Source organism: Plecotus auritus (assembly GCF_963455305.1).
Source record: "Plecotus auritus genome assembly, chromosome: 3".
Classification (NCBI taxonomy): Eukaryota; Metazoa; Chordata; class Mammalia; order Chiroptera; family Vespertilionidae; genus Plecotus; species Plecotus auritus.
In genome coordinates this window covers 174138783-174158538 of record NC_137772.1, presented here as the reverse complement: position 1 = coordinate 174158538, position 19756 = coordinate 174138783, and the positions used below count along the sequence as shown (strand labels likewise).

Genomic DNA, 19756 nt, shown 5'->3' with positions numbered 1-19756 from the left:
GGGTGTGGCCTGTGTGGCCTTGGCAGGAGGCTCCACAGAATGGGCAGAAAGGAGGAAAGAACAAGGGATTTTTCAATGCTCACCGGGAAGGGCTGGAGATGGCCCAAGGGCAGAGGAAGGAAAATGCTCTTCAGTAGCCTGGTTCTCCCACCTGTCCTTCTCTCCCTCATTTGTTACCCCTAGGCTATGCAACATTCTAGCCCAAGCATGTCAAACTTGCTGTGGTGGGCCACATGCCAAATAAACGAGGCATGCGGCCCGCCGGCCACGAGTTTGACATGCTTGTTTTCCCAAAATAAGGCCATAAACTTTCCAGGAGCTTATGGTCTTGTTAATATACTGGATCCCTTAGTTTTTAGCACAGTGCTTTGCCAGTAATAAATGTTCATAGAGGTTGGTTGAATGCATCAATCAATTGATGAACTAATGAATGAATTGCGCCTTTATACTGAATTACAACCAAATAAAACTGGTCAAAAGCTAGTTCAAATCCCATTACATGAGATAGCTCAAGCTAACTGAGACCATCTGAACATGAGGAATCCAGACCTCTCAAATTTGGTGTTCAGATTTAAGAAATGTACATGCAAAATGGATGTCATCGCCTCTCCAGTGGGGAAAACGTGATAGAATCACAGGATTAAGAATCAGTCAATCATAGAATCAACTTGAAGTTGACTGGGCATTCGAGATCACATAATCTTTCCCATAATCTTTCCCGTGCCCAGTACCAAGGTTCCCTCCCTAGCATGTCTAACTTATAGCCCTGATCTTCCATGGCTACTGTCCAAGGCTTAATGGCATGTGAAATTAGCCCAAGGCCACACACAGGCACCCTCCTTGTCTTTGCTTCCTCAAAGGAACCAGAGTTTAAAGAATGAACCAAACCCAGAGCTGGACCAGCCCCTCCCCATTACTAACCATGACCAAGGCTGTTTAAACTCTCTGTACATCAGCATCATTAACCATTAACGATGGCCAATCATCTCTACCCCTCTGGGTCTCACAGGAACATAGCAGAATGAACAAAACCTCTGTCAGGTGTTTAAGTAAACATATAAAAATTTAGCCTTATTTTTCTCTTAATATTTAAGAGTATGCACTTCAGAGTCAAATAGATCTAGTTTTTTAATTCTTTTATTTTTAACTGAGGTATAATTGACATACATTATATTAGTTTTGGGTATGCATAGACCCAGTTTTTAAATCTCAGCTTTGTCACTACATTTACATGAGCAAGAGCAAGTTCATTAACTTCTCTGTGCCTCTGTTTCCTCATCTATAAAATTATTAACGGTACCTCTCCCATAGAGTCACTGTCATGCCTAGACAGTACCTAGCACATTGTAAGTGTTCAATCAGTGTTCACTATTATTTTTAACTATTTTGGTTTGCAAGTCACACAGAATTTCAGCTTTCATACCTGTCAAAACAATTCATTCAATAAATGATGCTTCCATTTTCAGATAATCCAGTGAGGCCCCACAGGGAATGTGAGCACAAATAGAAATCATATAAACTCCACAACTTGGGATGAGGGGAAGTAGGCCTCAGCTTCCAGCGCCACAAAGAGAAATCAGTGAACAAATAGGAGGAGTGTTTACTGAGCAGAGACTCTCTCAGTCACCATGTGGTAGAGAGAATGGTTTATAACGAGCTCACAACCTAGACAAACTGAACAACACAAGACTGTGTAAAGCTAAGAGCTGTGTTGCAGGTGCTGTGAGAGCATGGAGAATCAAAAAGCAATGAACAGGTGGAATCACATGGCTTCAGGAAGAGACATGAGCTCTAACTTTTAAGGAGGGCAGGTTCAGATAGACAGAAGGACAGGCATTTCAGCCCAAGTGGTCATGAGCCAAGGCTTAGCATTGAAAATGAGCACAGTTGGATTTAGGAAGTGAAGACTGTGGGAGACATTTATCATTTGTGGCTACACAACATCTTTGAACACCCTTCCTACGGTCTGGTCATATTCCACATTGTGATCCCGACCTTCCTAAAGGTAGAATCTAGAAAACACATTTGCAGACACTTTGCAGCTAGAGGCCAGGCCTTGCAATCTTCCAATAAGATATACCAGTGGTCAGCAAACTGCGGCTCGTAAGCTACATGTGGCTCTTTGGCCCGGTGAGTGTGGCTCTTCCACAAAATACCACGGCCTGGGCAAGTCTATTTTGAAGAAGTGGCATTAGAAGAAGTTTAAAAATTTTGGCTCTCAAAAGAAATTTCAATCGTTGTACTATTGATATTTGGCTCTTTTGACTAATGAGTTTGCCGACAACTGAGATAGACCTTTATAAGACTTGGGGACAACATAAGGAGATGGACACAGAGAGAGAAAGTGATCTTCTAGAGAGCACAATGATGGAGCATCTGGGAGCATCTGGGATGGAGCATCCATGGGCAGAGGTGGAGTTTTGTCATTTTGCCCCAAGCATCATGGGTACAGCAGCAGTCGTCATGATGTTTTCACCAGAGCAGCCCCCAGGTGTGGCTGGTGTGGTTCCAGACTACAAAGCTTCCAGAGATGCCAGGAGCAACAATGTCCTTTAATAAATTATTCTCAGTTTTCATTAGACAGAACAGATATTCATATTTGAAGTCCTGGGCAATGGGTCTCTAGGAATCCTTAAACCCATAGTGAATCAAGGCACCTACTGTCCCCCACCAGGGAAGATACCAGCCATCACCAGAGCCCACTGATTCTGCACCATACTTGTCATTTTTTTAGAGAGAAATCACTTGGAGAAGAATCTTTGAGAAGTAAAGTCACAGCTAGGATTGTCATCAGCTAGACCTAGATCTGGGACCTCCCCAGCAGGTGGTAGAAGGAGTGGGAAGAGGGGCTTAATCTATTCTTATTGTACAAGCAGGATTGTGGAGAAGACATTGCCCATAAGGAAACAAAAAGCAAAACAGGGATTAAAAGTACATTAGCAGGACTAGAATGTCCATTCTGATTGGAGAGTCATGAATGATGTAGATGATGAAAGGGGAGGAACCAACCGCTCAGTGAGTTGAAATTCTTGATAGTCAGGCTCAACCCTCAAGTCCCTGCACTTGGGAACCCAATAAATATTTTGAGAAAATGGAATTAGCTTACACTCACCCACAACACCTGGATTATTTGAAGCTTAGCTAAGTGTCCTATGTACTTTCTCCCTGGAGAAAAGAGCGAGTCACTGTATTGCAATGTATCAAATCAGAACCTCATAGGGTGCTCCAGCCAGGAGGCTATCCAGTCCACTCCTCCACCTGGAGGCATACCCCCGCACACACAGCCTCTCCTTCTCTTCAGGATCCCTGTGGAAAGCAATTCGTCAAATCTCCTGGCTTGCCTGAGCCAGCAAGGCACCACCCTGACCTGAGGAAAGTCTTCATGATCTAGCTTTAATGCCTTCTGCTCCAGTGGGAACCTGACTCCTTTTCATGGGATCAGTGAAGTTGGGGTTGACAGGGGCTTCACCCGCCTATCCACCATTACCACGGCACCCACCCCTCTCTGGATCTTTTAATGCCAAAAAGTCATATTGACCTTCATATATGTCAGAACTAATGTTTTCAGTATCCTTTGAGAACATTCTGTGATTTCAATAGTATCTATACTAATATTTATACTAATAAAAGCCTAGGTGGCCCTCGCACCCTCACGCCCTCACGCCCTCACGCCCTCGCATGACGCCCTCACATCTTCACAAGATGGCTGCCCCCACATTGTCACAAGATGGTCACCACAAGATGGTGCCACAAGATGGCCGGCAGGGGAGTTGTTGTGGGCGATCAGGCCGGCAGGTGAGTGCAGTTGGGGGTGACCAGGCCTGCAGGGGAGGGCACTTGGGGGCAACCAGGCCTGCAGGGGAGGGCAGTTGGGGGCCATCAGGCTAGCAGGCAGAAGCAGTTAGGGGCAATCAGGCAAGCAGGCAGGTGAGTGGTTAGAAGCCAGCAGTCCCGGATTGTGAGAGGGATGTCCAACTGCCGCAATCTGGTCCTGACAGGCCTTCATTGGATGTGGCTTGAACTGAAATGAATTTGCTCTCATCTGGCCTTCCAGAACAATACACACACACACTCCCCTGGCTTCTGTCTGACAATTCTTCCAATATCAGAAAACCTGTTGAATTTCCAGAAGCTGTTCTCCAAATTAAATACAACCAGTTACTTCTCCCAGTCCTCAGTACACATAGTTTCCAGGCCTCTTCACTCGTTTTGTTAATGTACCTCTTAAAGCCATGGTGCCTGATTAAGATGTAATATTTATACGTGGTGTAATGTGCACCAAAACTACCAGGAGGACCCTTATTGTCTGTGATGTGGACACTGCTTCTTTCAATGCAAGCTAAGATTCTATGCCCTTCTTTAACTGCTGGTCCTGGGTTTGAATCTCAGCTCTGCCTCTTACGTGTGTGATCTTGGGCAACTTTCCTCATCTGTGAAATGAAAATAATAGCAGATTTATCTTCCATAGCTATTGTGAGAATTGAATTAAATAATGTATGGCAAACACTAAGAATGTACCTAGATATAGTTAATACTCAGGGAACATTTGTCATTTTGTGTCACTTTGGAAGTTGCTTGTGTCCTAACATGAGAATAGGGCTTCTTCTGTTGCTCTGGAAAAATCACAGGTTAATTCAATGAATTAATTGCTCCTGTGACTACGTGTCTGATAGTGGAGTAGAGATGTAATGGCCTCCATAACAAGGAGGTATCTTCAAACCAAAAAACAAAGCAGGAAACTCCATAGAATATATCAGAATTTATTATAGAGTAATTTACCTACGGGAAGATTGGGTCAGAGCAGAAAAGATGACCCAGCATTCTGTGCAGATCATTCTCCGCTAATAGACCCCTATTAGAGTACTTTTTATGCTATAACTTTGGTACTAATGACTGACAAGGTAAAGGGATAGAGAATGCAGTAATACCAGGGGCTCTATCTCCTGGTGGTCTTATGATAGATGACTGCTTATCATTGATAATATCACTAGTTTGATATTTATCTTGGCTGTCATGCCATTCAGTCCCTTACTAACAAAACTATTTATAGCTACATTTTAAGAAACACAGATAATCATCAACTATCAAGATTGCTAAGGACAGTGAGGTTGGTCAAAGGTCACAGCATAAAACTTAAAAATGAAATGAAATTAGACACAGAGATGGACGTCTACATCTGTACATGACCCAAGCACCCGTTTTCTTCATCATATTCTTGATTTAGTGTCCTGCTTCTTCCACAGATGCAACACATCAACTCTGATCAGCTTGCCCTGGCTCTCTCCATTCGTGCAATAAACACTTACTGAGCACTTGCTGTTTACCAAGCACTGTTCTAGGTGTGAGGAATGCAGTAGTGGACAAAACAAGATGAAGTCCCTGCTCTCTGAGAGCTAACATACCAGTAGGAAACAGACAACAAAGAAATAAATAGATGTCATGTCAGGTAGTAAAAGGTGCTATGAAATAGATGCAGCAGGAAACAGGGGTAGACATGACAATGGGTATTATTTCATAGAGGGTGGTCTGTGTAGACCTGAGCAGATATCTGAACGCAGTGAAGGAGCAAGGCATGCAGACATATGAGCAAAGGGTGTCCTGGCAAAGAAAACCACAAGTGCAAAGGCCCTGAGACAGAAGCGTGAGAAGTGTTTGAGGAGCAGTGTGGGGCCAGGACAGCTGAAGCAAATGGGAAAAAAGGACAGGCATCAGAGATGAGGTCTGAGGCAGCTGGGAGGCAAATCACACAAGGCTCTGAGATGCTGAATAAGGCTGTGTTTTACTCTGAGAAGTGAAGACCTTGAAGGGTTTTAGCAAAGGTGAGACAAGAGCTGACTTTTTAAAGGTTGAGTCTAGAGACAAAGCTTGTGCACAGCTTCATACAAGAGATGGGATGCAGAAGTGTCCACTCAAGTCCTGTTTTCCCAAAAGGAATGGAGAACAGGGCTCAGTGTCCTAAGCAGCATGGTAGAGTCCAAACCACCAAAAAAGAAAACGGGGACCTGGTTTCTTCTCACACAGCAAGGCTCAGTTACAGTCTTGGCTCCTGGACAGTGCTGTGAGGCCAGGAGGAAAACCCTCTGCATGCTCAGCCAAGTTCAAGTATCCTCACTGCAGTGTTGACCAGAGCGCTGGGCCACTGCATTCTGGAAACCCCAGAGTTTATCCCTCTCTGCTTTGTTAGCTTTTACTAAACAGACATTTACAGGGGCTATCTCCTGCTAGTCTCTTTCCCTCATTCTGCACCAGGGGTCTTATTGAACCTTTATGTAGAAACTAGGGGCCCAGTGCACGAAATCCATGCTGGGTGGGGTCCCTAGGCCTGGCTGGCAATCAGGGCCTATCAGGGCCATCTCACCCAGTCCTGATTGGGGCCTGCCAGCCGTGGGGAGAGACCAGGGAGGTTGGCTGGCCATAGGAGGTTGGCTGTGGGAGTGCACTGACCACCAGGGTGCAGCTCCTGCATTGAGCATCTGCCCCCTGGTGGTCAGTGCTCATCATAGCGACTGGTCGACTAGTCGTTCTGATCCTTCTATTCGTTCCGTCAAACGATCTCTTAGGCTTTTATATATGTACTAGTGGCCCGGTGCATGAAATTCGTGCACGGCGGGGGGAAGGGGGGCGGGAGGAGAGAAGGGTGTCCTTCAGCCCAGCCTGCACCCTCTCCAATCTGGGACCCCTCAGGGGATAACTGGCAGTCAGACATCCCTCTCACAATCCAGAACTGCTGGCTCCTAACCACTTACCTGCCAGCCTGATTGTCCCTAACTGCTCCCCTGCTGGCTTGATTGCCCCTAACCACCTCTGCGACCCTGCATCCAGGACCCAGGATTCCCTCCTCCAGCCGACCACAGGCACCGGGATCTGGGCTTCCCTCCCCCTAGTCAGCCATAGGCGCTCGGGCCAGCTGCAGCCACAGGGGATGGTGGGCAGGTGGCTTCGCCTGGGCTGCAGCCGCAAGTGCTGGCCCCCGGAACTGCAGGGTGGGTGGCTTCTCTGTCTCCCGGGCTACAGCCAGCCACAGGTACTGGTGCCTGGGACTGTGGGGTGGGCAGCTTCTCTGACTACCAGGCTGTAGTCAGCTGCAGGTGCTGGCGCCTGGACCACAGGCGGGCGGCTTCTCCGTCTTCCCTGGGATGCAATAAGGGTGACTTCTGTGGCTGGCTGCAGCCTGGGATCATGGGGCAGGTGGCTTCTTGGTCTCCCTGGCTGCAGCCAGCCTCAGGTGCTGGCACCCAACTTCTCTGACTCCCACAGGCCCAGAGCGTCTGGGCCGCAGGGCTGCCACCATCTTTTCAGATTAATTTGCATACTCACTCTGATTGGCTGTTGGGCTTAGCAGAGTGACAGTAATTTGCATGTTTCTCTTTTATTAGTGTAGATATAGATGCCTGATAACCAACTAATTGTCCCGGTTAGGGTGGGGTGGGGTGGAGTGGGGTTGGAAACAGGAGTAGGTTACTGAAATGCTGAGCCCCGACTCAGACACTCTGTTGGACCCCTTCTTTTCCATAGCTGGGCTCAGGCCCCTCACCGTCCCACCTTGCACACAGCTCCTGGGAGCCCAGGCCAGTGTCCACCAGCCTATGACACACAGGATCAGGGATTCTTTGCTCCTGCTACAAAAGCCACAAGAACTTTTCCTGGCTAGTACTGGGAAGTAGAATGCTATTTCCTTTTATATTGTGTATATTTTGCTGTGGTCTGCTAATTCCCTGTTTTACTGAGAGCGACATCTCAATAGTAAGTTCAATATTATATATTGAATAATTTTTTTAAATATTTGTGTTGATTTCAGAGAGGGAGGGAGAGGGAGAGAGAGACAGAAACATCAATGATGGGAGAGAATCATCAATTGACTGCCATCTGCACACCTCCCCATTGGGGATCAAGCCTGAAACTGGGACATATGCCCTGATGATTCTGCCAGGAATCAAACTGTGATCTCCTGGTTCATAGGTCAATAATCAACCACTGAGCCATGCCAGCTGGGCTTGGATAATTTTTTAAAAGAATGTTTTAAAAAGCTTTTAGATCCTCAGATGTCTGTAGATTTCTTTCCATTAACTGGGTGGGTTTTTTGTGGGGGGGGGGTTGTATAAAGTACATTCTTAAAATTTAAATAAATAAATAAGTCTAGCTGCTGTGTGGATGTTCAATCACAGGGGTCAGGGAGAATGTGTGACAGACACTCGCCTTCCAGTTTCAAGCAACTCACTTCCACTTCCTGCTGTAAGAAGAAGGAACAGCAGCCACAGAGCACTGCAGAAAAGATAAACAGGACAACAAGACAGAAGATGAGGCTCACCCTGAGAAAGCCTTTATTTATGTAAGATTCCTTTGTGGCTAAGAGCTCACCCCATCATTGTGCTGAATCCTGTCTGTCTGCTGTGCCTCCTCAAACCAGTGGTTGTAGTAGCAGAAAGCTCATCTTGTCCTCATTGAGAGGTTTAATAACAGGGAGTTACTAAATAAGTTATTTGAGACAAAAGGTAAGAGAGGAGGAGGGAAAATTAGGTGATCATTTGACCTGGGGAAGAGGAAGTTAAGAGGAAATATACATTAATTTTACTGTGCAATGGTTTGAAAAGCACAGATCTCACTCCCTCCACTGGAGAATCTAAGGGATTCCACTTGGACTTAAAGCTGAGGATGTGGGCATGGTAGGAAATAAGATGACCATGAGATACTGTGTAAGTAATCTAGGGAGATTTAGAGACAGTGATTCACAGCCCCTAGCCCATGGAAGGTAGGCAACAATTATTGAAGGGATGGATGTTATTCTGAGGGAGATGATTCTTCCAGGAGACCAAGGAATGGCAATAAATCTCCCAGTCCCTGAAAACATCTCTCATAGTAAACAAGAGAGGAAAAGAAGTAGAGCAGCTGCAAGGCTCAGCATTACTGTTCCGTAGAAAGGGAGTGAGGTGCAGGGGCAGTTCCCAGACATGAGTCCAAAGCCCATCGTGGACCTAAAGGCCACATCCTGAAAGCAGGTGAACCAGAGTCCCCTCTTCATCTCTTTCAGAGCTTGTTCTCTCACACATGCCTCATCCTGAGCTTATTCAGTCTTGGCACATGAAGCCAAGCCCCAAACGAATTGAACCAAATGGTCCTCCAAGCGTGGCCTAGACCAGTGGTCGGCAAACTGCGGTTCGCGAGCCACATGGGGCTCGCAAACTGCGGTTTGCCACTCTGTTGACTAATGAGTTTGCCAACCACTGGGATAGGGGCTTAATCACAAGGAAGAACAACAGCCTGTAATTATTGGAATCGAGAGTCTAGGTCAGTCAGTGGTCGGCAAACTCATTAGTCAACAGAGCAGCAAACCATGGCTCATGAGCCGCATGTGGCTCGCAAGCCGCAGTTTGCTGACCACTGGCCTAGACCTACCTCTTTAGCCTCCTCTCCCACCACTCCCTGCTCTTAGTATTGAGGGATGCTGAGTTGCTTTGGGTTCATAGATATACTGCGCTGGGCCATACTTCCCTGCCTTTACTCTGGTATTCATGCTGTCTAGAGCGCCCTTCTCCCCTGCACACCTGCACCTCTCACCTTAACTCCAAGTCTATACCCATTTCACCTGGTTAACTCCTCAGGCTTCAAGATTTGTTGGTGTCACCTCTCCATAGAGCCTTCCTTGAATCCCTAGGCAAAAGTAAATGCTTATCCCTTGATTTGCCAGAGCCTCAGTATTTACATCTACTATCGCTCTCTTTCCTGAAAGTAGGGAAAATCTATATTTAATGTCTGCTTCCCCAGTGCTCCCCACACCCATGCACACATATTCAGATAGAATTATATCCTTCTCAATGGCATGGACTCCTGTGTGATGCTTGTCCAGCTGAAGCTTTTGGTGGATTTGCAGACAAGGGAGCTCCCAGTCTGATGAAGGAAATGCTGTAGACACCTCACAGGGAAGGGAGAGTGATCAGAATGAGGCCTGAAGAGGCCTGTGGGTGGCAGAACAACAGGGTAAGCCAATAAGGCGGAGCCACTCTGGGAGGCTTCCTAGAAAAAAAGGACTTCCTCTTAGAGGAGATTAGAATCCTGTTCTCAATAATATTGAATATAGCCTGGCCGGTGTGGCCCAGTGGTTGAGCGTCAACCTTTGAACCAGGAGGTCACGGTTCAATTCCCAGTCAGGGCACATGCTGACCTATGAACCAGGAAGCCATGGTTCAATTCCCAGTCAAGGCACATGCCTGGATTGAGGGCTCAATCCCCTGTTTGGGGTGTGCAGGAGGTCCAGGCTTGATCCCCAGTGTAGAGTGTGCAGGAGGCAGCTGATCAATGATTCTCTCTCATCATTGATCTTTTTATCTCCTTCCCTCTCCCTTCTTCTCTGAAATCAATAAAAATATTTTTAAATAATAATAATAATATTGAATGTAAACTATAATTGAAAAATAAAATAGAATCTTGCTCTCTGTCAGATCACTTTTCTCCACCTCTAGCACCCATGCTTACATGTCCTTAAATGCCACCTCCTGCATGAAGCCCCCTTTGTCCTGGGCTGGCCCACTAGTACCATGCCCTGGAGGACCACAAAGGGGGAACAGCTCCCTCAGTTATTTTCCCAGGTAGCTATACCTTGACCATCCACCCAAGAAATAATAATGGACATATTCCAAGGTCTTAGAATCCAAAACCTGGGTCCCAACAGTAAGCTAAACCAAAATCCCACAGTAGGACAACCCTAATAAACTCCTCTGTGCTATAACCTTCTGGTTTTACTAGCAGCAAGAGAGGGACAATCTGCTGAAACTGAGAAGGTTGGACCCAGAACAGAGGGTTTTGGTAAAGGCAGAGGGACCTGTGCAAATGTGGTCATTGCTTGGGAGCCCGGAGCCTGAGCCAAACCAAGGGTGAGGTTTCAGCCATGACTAGAAGTCAAGAGCTTGGAGAGCAGAGATCAGGGCAGATGAATCAAAAAAACTGAGTTAAAGATTTCCCAACTCACATTATGACGTGGTAAGTGATTTAAGAATACTTCGAGGTAAAGCATTGGCGGTGGCGGTGGGGGAGAGGGAGGGAAGCTCTCAAGGGGCAGGTAATGCAACCTGTGTCTCTATAGTTCCCCATGAACACAAAGAGCTGGCCAGAATTTAATTTAAGGGGTCTGAGGGAAGGGTGGCACCAATTACTTCAGAAGTGGATTTTCTCCCCAAATAATTCCCTTCAATTAGCCACCCAGCTTCAAAACTATGGCTCATGACCAGGATCCACTGCCTTGGACTGTTCTGAAAATAGAGAACAACATGAATGTTATTCCTCTTTTTTGTAAAATAGGAATCTTCTTTTATAAGTAAATAAAAAACACTCACATAGCCACATACCTACAAATATAAAACCTAGAGACCTAGCAGTGGCACTTGGGGTGGTTTCTCTCATTCTTCGCTTGCTCAGAGGACATGACTAATTCATTAACCTGCCCAACAACTACTACCACCACCACCCTTGACCTCTCAATGTGGTCCATCACAATTTGCAACTTCCTGGTGGGTGAACTTGAGAAGCTTCTCCCTTTGTTTTAACCCCTGACTCCTCCCCTCGTAGGTACCCCAGAAACTCAGAAAAGAGCCAGTTCAGCATTTTCCCAGGAGAGGGGTGCAGTGGTGGGAAGAAGTCAAAGACTTCCTGTTCTGACACTTGGGGTGAGCCCCTGAGACAATGGGGAGATTAGGGCAGGGTTTTTGAAGAACCAAGGAGTTCTGCCCAGGGAGTGGCTGCTCCTGGCAAAAAGCTTCAGCCCAGGGAGCCCAGATTAACTCTTTGCTGCTCCACCCCTGCTGCCCTGAGCCTACCTCCACGTTTGTGTGAAGGCCCCTTGGGCAAGGACTGGCCCTGAGCAAAATGTGTGCCTTCTATGTGCACATAATCAGGGCCACATGGGCACTACACTGGAGGGATTGGAGTCTGAATGAACGCCCCAGAAGTCAAAGGTGTGAGGCACCAATTGGGTGGCCAAGGGAATGAGTGTCAGACTGCACATGGGGAGCTATGCAGTCTTTCTCTAGTGAAGGGAAGATTATGCTGCTCCAGGTATCCTGGAATTGGTCCAGTATAGAAACAGGGTGTCCACAAAGGCTATGCCCAAACCTCCACCTCTAAGTGCCCTTACCCCCATTCTTCCTTTTACCAACAGGAATCTCCAGGGCTGGCCCATCGGGCAGCTTCACCCTCTACTGCTCGCCTCCCCGACTCTTGCATCATTACACAGTCACCTGAGGAGCTGGGGAAGTGGGCACAGCACAAAAACTTTGTGAAGAGGACAAGCTTTCACTCCTCCATCCAACAACCATGACCATGTTGATTCTTAGAACAAGTTTCTGAAAGCCTTGCTGTTCTGGTGAGATTTAGCCCCACACATGGAATTTTGTAACTAGGGAGGCCTTGCTAGATAGACTCTGTGTGTAAACACCCAATTATTCCATATTGAGTAGAGACTCCTGACTGCCTTTCTTCAAACCATTCATACACTCCACACCTCCCAGATTTGGACCCCTTCCCTCCAGATTCACTGCAGGCTCAGCACTGAGATGGCTTGGCCCTGATTCCCTACAATGGTTTATTTTTGTATAATTGTTAATTGTTTTGAGTCTGTGTCTCTATTCCAGATGCAGCCTTCAGGCTCCATATGCTTCTCCCTCAATAATCTGAGTATTTTTTTAAAAAGAGACCTGAAAAATTAACTGATGACCTTGATCTACACAGACAGAGCCCTCAAGCCCCAGCTTCCTTCACTTTCACCTGAATTCGGAAGACTTCTTCCTAATGAACAAGAACAATTGCTCAGAGTGAATGACAAAAGCATTTTATTGAAAATTCACCCACAGATGGATAGAAGGAAGGAGAAAAGTTGAATGGGACACTGAGTGGTTCTTGTCCTGACCTTGCAGGGCCAGTTGCTGCCAAGTGATGGAGAAGGAGTTGGTCCTGATGTAGAGAGATATCTGGGATCCGGTAGGAGATGGCACTGGGCTGGGAGGGCACATATATGATCCCAATTATTCTGAAGATGAAGCGTGTGGTTGTGTTCTCCTCTGTCCATGTCGGGTGAAGAGTCAGCTGACAATCTTCCCATTCCAGGTAAGTCACCAAGCCCACATTGAGAAGAAACTACCAAACTCCAAAAGGGCAGAGTCCACACCCCGGCACTGAGGTGACACTGGTGAGATGAGTCCCAGAAAGATAGCATGGAGGCGGAGGTGAAGGAAGAACAGAGACACCAAGACTGGGCCCAGTTGGGCTCAGGGGGCTGCAGGGACCTCATCTCCTCTATCGGTGGGATCTCTTGGTCAGGGTAGTGGAAGAGATGATCTTGCTGCTGGAAGCACCAAACCCATAGCCGCTTCCAGAGCCAGAGCCAAAGCCACCGCCCAGGCCAAACCCAGAGCAGCTTCCTAATCCTCCACCAATGCCTCCTGCGCTGGCAGCACCACCGACCACAGCTGTGGGAGAGAAGCAAAGGACATGGTTATTCCAACAGTGTGGGCAACCAAGAATTGCAGCTCAAACCAGGGTGAACAAATGGGCCTGGCAGGGACCGAAGGTACTTACAGATGCTCACAGCATTCTGGCATTCTCCAGACATTCTGTGGGAGAGAGAAAGAGCAGTGAGCCACAGCAGAGCCCAGAGCCACACTTCATTAAATAAGCAGGTGTCGAGCACCTTTCCCATCCTTAAGCAGACAAATATAAGGCCTGACTATGAACCTGTTATCTAACAGTGTGCTTGTTCATAATGCACCAGAGCAGCATTGAAGCAGGTGGCCCCATAGAAGTGCCCCAGACCTGCCATGGCCCCAGACCTCTCCATTCCTCATGTTCCTGCCCTGCCTTCCCCTCCTCACCGGCACTCCTCGCCCTCCAGCAGCTTGCGGTAGGTGGCAATCTCAATGTCCAGGGCCAGTTTCACACTCATGAGCTCCTGATACTCGCGCAGCATCCGGGTTAGCTCCTCCTTGGCCTTCTTCAGAGCAGCCTCCAGCTCTGCACGCTTGCTGTAGGCATCTTTCAGGGCCAGCTCCCCACGCTGCTCAGCATCAGCCACGGAGGCCTGCAGAGTCTGACACTGTAGACAAGGGCATGAGACAGACAATCGTCAGTGTCCTGCTGTCAAGAACTCTACATCTGTCCCCTCTCCTGTTTGCTGGACTTAACATGTTTGTCTGTCCTCCCCACCTTCCCTGATGCACCTTCTTATGCATTTCATCCACTCCACCAGGGCCCACCAGTGCCCCCACCAGACTGGTTAAAGAGCAAAAACCAATGAAAAAGAGCCAAGAAATCTAATTTCCTGGGGTGGCATGTCATGTTAACTAGGATACTGCTGAAAAGATCTGGGTATGGCTTATGTAAAGAGCTACAAATCCCCTGCAGGCAAGCTCAGGATTTTCTGGCCTGATGCCTTACCATCTCATCTCCTGTGGAGACATCTGTTAGGCCCCGGCTCTGTACTGCAGCTGGAAGGAGGTGACACTTACCTGCTTTTTGACATTCTCAATCTCAGACCGCAGCCTCTGGATCATCCTGTTGAGCTCTGCAATCTCACTCTTGGTGTTCTTCAGGTTGTCACCATATTGGTCAACTGAGGTCTGGAGCTGCTGGAACTAAGACCCAAGAGACACAGGGAACCAGGGGTTAGAGGTATCTGAGTAGGGTCTATTTTCAAGTCATCCCAGCAAGAATTGCCACAGGTGGAAGGAATAAAACAAAATGTCACATAATCTCAAATCAGACCTCAAAGAATCAGTTCATCTCTGACTTCTTTTGGATTCAAGCTGATAATTGCCTGCTCACAGACATCAAAAGCAAAACCCCAGAAGCCACTCCGAACTCCTGAGAAATCTTCAGGACCCACCTTGCTCTGGTACAGGGCCTCAGCCTCGGCCTTGCTCTTCTGGGCGATCTCCTCATATTGGGCCTTGACTTCAGCGATGATGCTATCCAGGTCCAGGCAGCGGTTGTTGTCCATGGACAGGACCACGGAAGTGTCACTGACGTGGCTCTGCATCTGGGACAGCTCCTACAGGAAAAATGTCTCACATCAGGCCACCTGGAGAGTCTTCCCTTATCTAAGACCAGAAATCTGCTGTCGTCACAGAAATGGCCATGCCACAAGCTCAGATGGAAGCAGAGTTAGCATTCCCAATGGGGAGGGGGGGTGAAAATTTCTATGTATAAATCAAGTGGTTGTGACATTTCAAGACAGGAAAGTAATGTTTGTAGTCCTTACTGCTCCCCAGGGACTACCAGCCATCCTTATCAGTGGGCAGTCAGTACATTGGATGAAAGAAAATGGAATAAAAGCATTTCACTAGAGAAATGCTAAATGGCAATAAATTCTATCCCATGCAATCTTTAGATCTAATCACCTCTTCTAAGACATCTGGTTTTGAGAACTTCTCACATTACCCCTTGTATCCATGACCTTGCTGAGAACCCACCCACCTGAAGTAAAGAGTTAGAGTCCTTTCAAAGAACTGTGAACTCCAACCAGCAGCCTCATAGATGGAGGATTCCCTTCCCTGAATAGAGGGGGCAATGGAGTCCTCACCGCAGCATAGAGGGCCCTCAGGAAGTTGATCTCATCATTAAGGGCATCCACCTTGGCCTCCAACTCCACCTTGTTCATGTAGGCAGCATCCACATCCTACAGAGGAAGAGTGGGGAGAAGAGACGCGCTACAGTAATTATAATAGGGGGCAGCAGATGTTAAGTGACACAGAAAGGTGAGGAACTAAGCCATTAGACATATTCTGCCCCTAAAGCCACCTGGATGTTAATTATCTAAACAGGGTTTTTCCCAGCCTTAATTCCTTAGGACCCAGTTCAGGTAGATCTGGATAGTATCAAATGTGGTGGAGATGAGGCAGAGATAGACCAACCCCATGATTCCAGCCAAAGACCACTCCCAAGGGAAGGTTGTCCTCCTTTATCCCCTACCTTCTTGAGCACCACAAAGTCATTCTCAGCAGCTGTGCGTTTGTTGATCTCCTCTTCATACCTGGGGTGGAGATGGAAAGGAAAAGACAGAAGCCCCACAGTGAGCTAGTGTTTCTCAGCAACCTGCTACTCCTTTCAAACATCTATTTGGAAATATCCAGCTAATTGGCTACATTTCCCCATGTTCATACAAATATTCATTCAACCTACATTTATTGAATAATGACCAGGCATGAGGTACCAATCTAGACCCTGTTTTATTCAGAGAAGTGAAAACCAAACTTTAAAAAGACTGTTTTCAAGAGATAAGATATGAGAAAAAAAACCAGCAATGATCTGCTTGATTTTATTTCCATAGAAGTTCTCTTTGTTTCATGTGAGAGTGAACTGAGAGTGTTGATATCTTCTCATCTGCACCCCATAATGAGTCAGCATTATAATAAGAGCTACTATGGATTGAATGTTCATTATATGTCCATTGCTACCTGCTTTCTTTTCCTCATTTAATTTCATTTAATTCTCAACATATAAGGTAGGACTATTATCCCCATTTAAATATGAAGAACTAAGGTTCAGAGAGGTTAAGAAGCTTACTCAAGATCACACAGCCAGTGAAAGACTCAGTATTTAATCCAAATCCAGCTGTCTCTACAACCTATATTCTTCTGATCATGGTATTGTATTTTCCATCTGTTTGATTTCTAATCTTGTTTGTATATGGCAAGCCCAGCTCTCTGAATGTATCATTCATTTTATGTTTGGGCAATTTAGGATTACTAGACCTTACCCCATTAAAATGTAACCATGGTGATACAGGGGAGCAGACTAGAGGACCTTCCTGACACCTTTGGGATATCTTCAGAGCCTGGGATTCTAAATGACTGGAGAGGAGCCCAGGAAGCCTGCGACATGGCTGGGCAGACTTGTGAGATGGCATTCCCTCATTCTTCCCCACGTACTTGGTCTTAAAGTCCTCCACGCTGTCCTGCATGGTCTTCAGCTCAGACTGCAGGCGTCCTTTGTCATTGACCAAGCAATCCAGCTGTTTCCTGAGGGCACTTAGGTAGGCCTCAAAGAAGGGCTCCAGGTTTTTGGTGGATGTGGTGGTCGTCTGCTGCTGGAGGAGGTTCCACTTGGTCTCCAGGACCTTATTCTGTTGCTCTAGGAATCGCACCTGTGTTTCAAAAAGGTACAGAATGAAGGCCTGAAGATTTGACAGGAGAGTTGGCCATGGCCAACACCAACCTCTTCAATCCAAGTCAACCAGGGGGCCCAAGAGCCATTCAAGTAGGGCCATCATGTTGCAACTTCAGGAACCATCCACTGGGTCAATGTGGTGATCCCCACTTGTGAGCTCCTGGAAACCAATGGGCCATGTGGGTTGTGAAAAACAGAGCACAGACAGAGCAGCAGAGCCTGACCATGCAGCAAGAACAACTTCCTGTACAGGGATCCAGGGGCCCTGGGATGAATTACTAAGAACACTGAACCTCTATGAAATAATAAAATAAAATAAAATTAGGGGATACACCCATAGTCTGAGTGATTGCATTCAAAGTGATTCAGACCCATAGCAAAGGAATGATAAATTCATTGCAGATTTTTTAAAAACACTTACTCATAAATGCACTTGGTATGTCCCTGTGAACTTGTGTACAGCTGAGTATACTTAACTAAGATCAAGGCCCTAGACATATTCTGAGTCTCAGCTAGATTCAGTTCTGCAAGAGGACTTCCCAGAACTTTCCCTTTTTCTATGAAAAGATAGCCAGATAAATCAAGGTAGCAGCTTAGCATGACATTTCCACTTTATGTGCTTAGAATTGAAATAAAAGCAGGTAAGGGCAACTGATCACAATTTGAACCAAAAAGGTGAGATGAAACAAGCACCAAACCTTTGGTCTTGCTATTATATCTGTATGCCCTAGGGTCGCAAAAAAAGCCTCTTTAAGCTACTATTGGTTTATTCAAACTAGCAGGAAGAGCAAACAATCCCACTCAATCTACTCCAAGATTGCTCATTCTTGCCTCATACAGCTAAGCAGACTCAGACTTTGAAGCATGGAGACCCAGAGCATCCTTGACTGAGTGTGCTACATTTATCTATTCATTTATTAGTCATTGGATGCCTCAGCTCTCTGAGGCTAATCTGCTTGCTATCATCCATCATACTTGACTATAATTGAGTTTGAGGACTTGTATCTCTAACCTTGTGTGGAAAAGGAAGTTGGACTACTAAAAGAACAGGAGAGACCCATCTTCTCATCTCTTTAAACAGACCCAGATAAGCAATTTTGCCCAGAGTCAGGAGGGGACCTAGATTCTGCCATTGAAGTAGCCTCTTTTTTATTTGACAAACCAGCCTGGTTTCCTTCTGTTACAACAGAATTGCCAACACTTAAATTATTATATTAACTACAATTAATTGTTAATTAATTATTAAATTATTAACTGTATTATTTTAAAACCAAAATCTGAAAAAAAGCAGGGTAACAATGAACCCACTTTATAGCTGGGGCAATTGGACCCAGAAAAGTTGAATGAGTTTCCAAGTATCACACAGCACATCTAGAAAACTCCAAATATTGAACTACTTTGACAGCCCACCGGCATGAAACAAGAGACTCAGAACACTGACACCCCTTCAACAGCTGGAAAATGGAGGCCCAGGTAGTTCAGTGGTTTTCCCATGGCAGGCTCAGGTCTGAGATGCTGGGACTCTAGAAACCCTGGTTTCTGCCACCTTATCTGGCCAAGGGGATACTCACCTTGTCAATGAAGGAAGCAAACTTGTTGTTGAGGGTCTTGATCTGCTCTCGCTCCTCAGTTCGGACCTTCTGGATCTCGGGGTCGATCTCCACATGGAGTGGGGTCAGCAGGCTCTGGTTGATGGTGACCTCCTGAATCCCCCCAGCAGGGCAGACAGGGAAGCCAGAACCACCCCGTCCACCAAATGAGCCCCCAAATCCACCACCAAAGCTGCCAGCACCTAAACCAGCACCAAAGCCACCAGCCCCAAAACCTCCCCCAGCTCCAAAGCCGCCACTTTGCCGGCATCCGGCCATGCTCATGGAGATGCTCTTGTTTCCCCCGAGGTTGTAGAGGCTCCTGCTGCCAAAGCCCCCAGAGGAGCAACGACCTGCACCCCCAGACATAGAGGCCGAGCTGAAAGCAACCCTCTTGCCCCCACCTACGACGGCCGAGCCACAGCTAAAGCCCTGGGACCCGCCTCGGACACCCTGCTGTCTGGAGATCATGGCTGGAGAGAGGAGAGTGAGCTCTGAGTTGTCAGAGAGAAGCAAGAGGGGCCAGGCCAGTGAATGCCGCAGCTCTAGCCTGGGTCTCTTATATGTGCTGGAGCAGAAGGGCTTGGTTGCAGGGGCATAAAGGAAAAATCTGAAACATTTCTGGGCTTGGCCTTTGGCACCAGCCCATCCTTCTCACACTTGCTGAGCATGTCACTAAACACACCTACAGAAGTCAATCGGAGGGCACAGGTAACTGGATCCCAACACACTCCCCTCCAGGAGAACCTGAACGGGTGCCTCAGGGCCTCCTGCATCAGCGGCCCTGCCTGGCCCCACCTTCTAGGTCCCCCACCCACTATCCTTCCATCTCACCAGCTGCCAGTGGCCTCTCTGCTCCAGACAAGACAACCCCTTGCCTGTTTTCTCACTCCACAGAATTTGGAACCTGAGGGCCGGGGTTCAAGTGCACGACCTGCCCTTACCAACTCTGCAAACCTGGAGCAAGTCACTCTCTGAAACTCATTTGCTTCACCTGTAAATTAGAAATGTTGCTTGGT

The 19756-nt window shown here is 47.0% G+C and overlaps 1 protein-coding gene across 1 annotated transcript; it reads right to left on the bottom strand.

The window, feature by feature from the left end:
* Positions 1–13281: 13281 nt before the first annotated feature.
* KRT4 (keratin 4) lies at positions 13282–19426 on the bottom strand (the record flags this gene model as incomplete). Its single annotated transcript, XM_080659056.1, has 9 exons — positions 18720–19426; positions 16911–17125; positions 15952–16012; positions 15563–15658; positions 14867–15031; positions 14490–14615; positions 13857–14077; positions 13564–13598; positions 13282–13454 (listed from the first exon to the last, which is right to left on the bottom strand). The coding sequence occupies exons 1-9, from the start codon at positions 19206–19208 to the stop codon at positions 13282–13284; spliced, it is 1581 nt and encodes a 526-aa protein (XP_080515182.1). The 5' UTR covers positions 19209–19426.
* Positions 19427–19756: the final 330 nt, after the last annotated feature.